This window comes from Austrofundulus limnaeus, unplaced genomic scaffold (assembly GCF_001266775.1).
Source record: "Austrofundulus limnaeus strain Quisiro unplaced genomic scaffold, Austrofundulus_limnaeus-1.0 Scaffold80, whole genome shotgun sequence".
NCBI lineage: Eukaryota > Metazoa > Chordata > Actinopteri > Cyprinodontiformes > Rivulidae > Austrofundulus > Austrofundulus limnaeus.
In genome coordinates, this window is record NW_013952482.1 from 1,552,195 (window position 1) to 1,559,187 (window position 6,993).

The 6,993-nt window shown below is 39.1% G+C and overlaps 1 protein-coding gene across 1 annotated transcript in view; it reads right to left on the minus strand.

Annotated features, from left to right (window-relative positions):
* fhdc1 (FH2 domain containing 1) overlaps window positions 1–6,993 on the minus strand; it is a gene marked incomplete in the record, with an annotated part of 27,224 nt that overhangs the window by 14,924 nt on the left and 5,307 nt on the right. Inside the window, 1 exon segment of the mRNA XM_014011443.1 lies at window positions 8–426. Coding sequence (XP_013866897.1) covers window positions 8–168 — 161 coding nt within the window.

Consider the following 6,993-nt stretch of genomic DNA (forward strand, 5'->3'; position numbering starts at 1 on the left):
GGGCGGTGGCGGCGGGGTGATGTCGCGGGCCACGCCGGGGGCGCTGCCGAGCGAGTCGGTCTGCGTGGACATAGAGGACGGCTCAGAGTTGGTGATGGAGGAAGTGGTGCAGCTGCTCTCCTCGCTGCTGCAGCTCTCTGGCTCATTGGTGGCGGGTGAGCAGCTCATAACCAGCAGCGCGAGGGTTAACACTCAGCAGGCGGTGTGCTGAGGGGGTTCGGTGCATAGGATGAGAAACAACCTGATGAGGATCTCCTGGTTTTCAAAAGTGACTTGCAGAGGACTGTGTTTCACTTTGACRTGAATCTGATGGGCCATGGTTTGATTCTGTCCATCTCCGTCCGTCAGACAGTCATCCATCACGCTTAGCTTTGAAGGATATCTCTCGAAGGGAGAGGACAGGGGGTGAAGACGGCCATGATGGAGCTACAGCAGAAACAAATAAAAAAAGTGACAGGGTTACAGTGAGGCAGTCGTGCGCATCATCTTGGACAATCTGAAATTTGTCAAAACTAACGGGCTCAACAGGGGTACCCAATAAGAAGGCAGGGGGTAAAATAAATCCTTTTTCTTTCTTTAGTTAAAGGGCTTTGAAGTCAGGCTTTGGGGTGTACAAATTACACACAGAGCTTAGCCCTGTTACATAAAGCTKTATCACCATTTAACCTGTAGCAGCTCATTAAGAAAAATAACTTATGTAAGTGCAGATTAAAAAGAAGTCGTAAGCCTCACTGATTAATACAATTTGTCAAGTAGAAACACGGAGGACCTCAGAGTGAAGTAAATATGTCAAACAGATGAAGATGTTAAGATAATTCTTATAATCCAAYATGACCATTTTTATTAAGAAAATAACTTTTTACTCAATTTTTTTGTGATTCAAGCTTTATCTGGTGGTCCTTGAAGGATGATAACTTCCACTAGATTAATGCTTGACTTCATTCATTAGCTTTTTTATTGTTTGTTGGAACAATCTTTCACTGCAGTTTGTGTGATTATCACAGACAGACAAGCAACAGGTTAAAAAAAAACACCTGAACKACCTTTATATGGTCTTACAATGCCTCAGCATGCTAGCTTTAGTCAGTGTAAACAGCACACAAACACCCACACATGAAGCAGAGACTAACCTTGAAACTTTTATTTTTGAAAAGCCATGAGAGACTCTAAATTAATGCTGATCACCTCTTGTGCTGAAGTTATTCTCTTTGCTGTCCATTCAGTTTTAAGTTTTTATTAATGCCATTAAAATAAAGAGTTGTTTGCATCTTTATCGTGGCTACTTATTCTTCAACAAGTTTAGGGCAGRTAGACGAGCTTTCTGAGTCTGGTTTTCCTGGAGGTTCCTTCTAATTGAGAGTTTTTCTTTGCTCCGGACTTTCTCAGAGCGGGGCTTTAAATTAGATTTAATGAAATCTGTTCCCTTCCAACAAGACAAGTTTTTACAACCTGGACCTTTATCAACATCACTGCAGAATCTCTGTGTATATCATTAAACTGTAGATTTGGAATAAACTTTTTTAATTTCTCTGTATACAGTCCTCTGCTATGACTTTTTTTAAGAACTAGCATTTGAATTCAAACCCAGTTTTAACTGAATTAAGTAACAAGGTCTCCTCTCTGTACCTCTTTGTCACTGAGCAGCTGAAAAGCAATTACTTGAGTTTGCTCCGTCCTTCCTTTGTTAGATCAGCTGCAGCGTTGTGCCTCTCAGTTGGAGAGAAGATGCGTGTCACAGCATTGTTCACTGCTGTGGTCACAGTTATCTGATACTCTTTTGTGCAAAGAAATTATTAAAACAACTGACACAAAATAAAATTAAATAAAAAAAAAACAGGCATATTCATCCTAAACCCAGCAGCAGTGATTATAGAAGTGATGTAAGTGCAGGGCTTGCAGCAATTTAAAAAATATATTTTATAAATGAAAAAGTATAAGTTTGAATTAGATTATTTAGGTGATAACAAATAACTGGTGACAAGCATTTCAGTGGACAATTTCTGCAGATTTCTCGAATGGACGGGTAATGTCCCAGCCCTGTCCATCTGATACTCAGAGTGTGTTACTAATTAATAAAGCAGACATCACTAATGGACTCATGTTGCCGACATCAGCCAGTACTCTCAGCTGTCAGGCCTCAGAACCGGACCACACCATCACTCCATGCTTCATTCATGAGGCTGTGAGAACATCTGACCTCCCACAGAGTCACCTCCCTCTGCGACATCAGCATGAATACCCAGTTGAATCATGGGAAATAAAGCAACAATTTGTCCCATCCTGGTGTAATTGTTTTTAGGGTAGTTAAAACATCTCAGCTGACTAAAAGGAGCACTAAGACAGTATGGAAAGTTAAATAAGCTGAATAATTATCCTTGTCTGTTTAAATATAAAGTAGTCGCTAAGTTTAGTTTTTGTCTAAAAAATTTAAAATCGAAAAATGAATCTAAGATGAAATATCCTTAAATGCAAATTCTGCCTGTTTTGTGTCTTATACAATGTTTTATCGTTGGAGGACAAAAGAATATCAGGGATGGGGGTCATAAAAAGCAACTTTGAATCAATTTAAAAGTCTCAAAAATCAACTAATATTGAATGTAAATAACATGGGTTAACCCTAACCCTAACCTGTTGAGGAATGCAAAAGGTGCAACAGAGGGACAACCAACTGAGACATACAAACAGGGCTTCTGCATTGAAAATCAGTGTTAACATTTATTTTATTTAGAACCTGGTAATAAATTGGAAACACATCTGATGTTTGCCAAAGTGACCTCAGTCTAAATAATCATGTCACATTTCGTCAGACTTTTTTGTCAGTGAGGTTGGGGGCATACAGATCGGTCCAAGTGACAATCTCATATACAAATACAAATCTCAAATACAAATCTCAACTCATGCTGTTTAAATCTTGAAGCTCCACAAATCCTCAGCTACAGAACAGAACAGTTGCTTCATCTTTTTTCTTTTAATTTTCCATGTCCTGAATGACTGAGAATCCACAGAAACATGTGATAATAACGATGGTGTCGGACCGTATCAACATCTAAAGTGGATCGATACAATATATTAGTTTTACTTCGAGCACGTCGCTCTTGTTCCACAAACACCTGCTGCACCGGAGCAGCCAACCAGAGGCAGGTTCAAATGTAAGCAGTGAACTAAACAAGCATGTCAGATAATTATTTAACTGGCTCTGACTGAACAACTTCAGTCACATCATCTTCTGCGCATGGGTGTCGCATCAACAGCATAAAGGACTCACACTAGGGTCTAATTGAGGTTGCATTAAATGTGAACGTTCGTGAAAAAATGATATCGGTTTTGGGTGTTAGGGCATTTTTAACAAGTATGAGTACTTGTAAAAATGCTGACACTGTAGTGATATTGGTATCAATCACTACAGTGTCCACAAAAAAACCTTCTTTTTAAAACATTCCAAACTAGTCCAACCCTTCCTTTGTTCACTATGCTCAGGCTCTAAGATACAATTGTCCTGCCTCCAAAAATGAACTTTGTCTCAGTGACTGATGATTGGATAAATCCATGTCACAAAGCATGAAGCCACACCAGCACAAATACCAACATCAGCAGACCTACATGATCTAATGACGGGGAAGAAAAACCTCATTTGTCAGCAACACAAGACAGAGAAGCMTGGAGGCAAAGAAAGCAGAGCGACGGTGGTCCGGCACATCCCCCAGCTGCCACTGATAAACTCAGAGCTACACCTGTTGTTGACCCTGCGGCGTTTGCTCACTGATCAGTCTTCATTAAAGACAGGTAACACCACCACACCCTTTATTATCATGCTCTGTAAAGCAACACAGCTCAAGCAATGGGGCAGCTATTTGACACTGTTGTTGTTGACAAGCTTTTTCCTAAATTAAAATATTGAGTTCAGAGACTGAAGTATTCCCTCGAGCTGCAAATGATTTCAACCCGAGGTAAATGTCAATGAGTTTTAAAGAACTTGACATAATCARCCAACTTCCCAGATGTGAAAGCGGTTACGATCCAGCTGCTTTAACAAGCCCCTGCCTCTAAGTTTGAGTTCAGTTTCCTGAGGGTCAGCGAATCCCTGCAGAGTACAGGTCTTTCTCTCACACCATAGTGGCAAAGAGGTGTGTTCACATGGGATTTAGCCATCGCCACTCCATCATCATTACCATGGGAACGCTCGTTAGCAGGAAGCAGATCACATAGAGCTCAGTGGGATGTCAGTGCCGGGTCACTTCACATCCGACCACCTTGATCTGAACTTTTCGAAAACAGAGCTGGGGTTATACCAGTGCAGAATTTATTATTATTATTTTGTTTGTTTCTATCAACGTCTGCAGCAAAAAACAACACAGTGCTGCAACTTTTCTTAAAGCTTCTAAAAAGATGGAAAAGTTTTGTCTAGTTTGAGAACTTCAAACAGTTTAGACAGTAGAAAACTACTACATTTGTCATTATATGAAGCAAACACTACATGTCCAGTTCTGTAATGTACTTCAATGGACAATAGCCCACATTAAATAGAATATATATAAACCTCTTTAACCTTTTCATTGTGAACAAGAAATTTTGCTAAGTGTGCAATTTTTTGCTTCCTATTAATTGAATTATATTGTGACTATTTTCTAAACTTTCTATTAAAAAAAAACAACAAAAACTAAAATTTCCTCACTGAGAGAAGAACCTTGGTGTCTCTGAACACAGTAATCTGACAGTTGACAATTCTCCATCTGTGAAGTCAAACTGTAAACAAAAGACTACATACCAGGCCTTTAACAAGTAATAAACACACACATTTGTAAAACCAACCAAACACACGCAGAAACCAAAGACAAAAGAACTGCCTTAAAACACACACAAGCACCATGAAGGTGACTGTCTGCAGCAAAATCAAGATATTATAATCTATAATACAAATACTGTAAAAAATCAACATCTTTTCCTGAAAGAATGTTCATGTTATATATAGTAAATGTTGCATTCCCTGGTTGCATAAATCTTTTTTCCTCACTCTGTATTTATAAACAAAAACTATATCAAATATCTGTGACTTACTGTTTATCTCCGTAGGTCACAGCTTGTATAACACTAACAGATTCTAGAACACCGCTCTATAAAATGCTGTCTCCCTGGCAAACACGTTGAACAAGAAAACCTTTTTCCCCCCTTGCAAATCCTGGACTTATTAAATATTTTCAACGATTAAGCTCTTGCACTTTGTTGTCTGCTTCTCCTGAGCAAAACCTGGCTGATCGTGACCGAGTGAATTATTCATTTCACCATGAATAATCTCTTTTCTTCTCAAATATCTTGAGCAGAGTCTTTCAATAACCTGGAGGCAACCAGATTTTCCCAGCTTTGCTTAGCTGAAATATTTAAATCATGGACTAAACTAAAAATGCCAAAAAAWGTATTTGAAGAAAGGTCTAAACCAAATGTTTTTTTGCACCAATAATCATTGGAAATGTCTCTTCTATATCTCTGCTCACACAAACATCTTCAGTTTTGCATTTATTTGCTGAAAGGTTTTATTTTTTTCTCCAATATATTGAAAAAGAGCCCAATTTTAAAGCCAAACAATATTTTCTTTTGGCTGTTCTCTGTTCAGGTGTTGCCACAGTGAGTCATCTCCTCCATCTCAATCTGCATCCTTACTCCATGTCCTCCCTAACAGCATCCATGTATCTCCTCTTTATCTTGTCCCTGGCAGCTGCATCCTTCTACTAATATAGCCACAGTCCCACTCCCTCCTCTGGACATGTCCACAGCATCTCAGTCTGGCCTCTCTAACTTTACCTCTCAGTCCTTCGACCTGTGCTGTACCTCTGATGGACTCATTCAGCCTTGTCTCTCCTAAAGAGAACGTCAACATCTTCAGCTCTGACATTTCAACAAAGTGTGAAAGCAAAATTAAAATCTCAACTTAAAAAAAAACCTTTTGAATTTGTAGGGTGGCAGCCTTGTTACATAAACAGAAACAACCAAACACTCAACAATGAGTGATACAGTGAGTTACACAGAAAGGATTAATGTGGCTAGAACAGAGAGCAACACTTCCCCGCTCTCAAATCTGCAAAATCACCTTTAAGGAGATTATTCAAAGACGCTATTTGTCTCGAGAACGAGGCATAATTTCTTAATAAGGCCAAGGTACAACGTGGCATCTTRTGCCATGTGAGGCTCAACCTTCAGTACTGCCAAACATTTCCTTTCCTGGTTTATTCGCTAAACCCCAGGGCACAAAAATAAGGAGGCGGAAGGCAAGAGGCCATAGTCCCCTTTAAGCCTCTGTTCTACTTTTTTAATTAAGAGCCTGTCTACAGGAAAGTTTGTTGTAAAGGCACAATTCTTTTTTAGTATTTCAGCCTTGTTCCCAAACAAAAACAACATTTTGGGAGTCATAAATTGGTAAATTGCTTTACTATGTGGAGAAACTGTAATGGACTTCAACCTGTTCAGGAAGTACCCCACCCCTCGAACAATGACCACCGGAGTTAGGTACCAGCTACCCTGTGACGCTGCATGGAACAAATAAACAAAAATGGCCAAGGAGGCCTAAGAAGGATCACAAATACCTTTTTAAAAGATTACAAAAAAAAAAGGAAGAAGAAACAAATAAGTAATAATAAAAAGTGTATATATGTAATGGATTTCAGGGATAATTCAGGAACTATTGAAGTTCGGTTCTATGAAAAGACCATCATTGAYTGGCCTGAGTTTGGGGAAATAAAGTTTAAGCCTGAATAGACAGACGAGCTAACAGCTCCAGACAGGATGAATTACAACTAACCGCTGCTGATATTTGTGCTTGCAAATAACCATAAATCTATTTGTTTTAAAAACTTTTTTTGCRCGGTCAGTTTTGCATAGCACATTTTAAAAAATCGTTTTACAGGAGTTCAGACAAACTGCTCTGAAAATGTTCAGAGGGAAGAAAACAAAAATCCACTTTTCTCTCAACCACACTTGGATTAGATTTTAGCTCATCAGCCC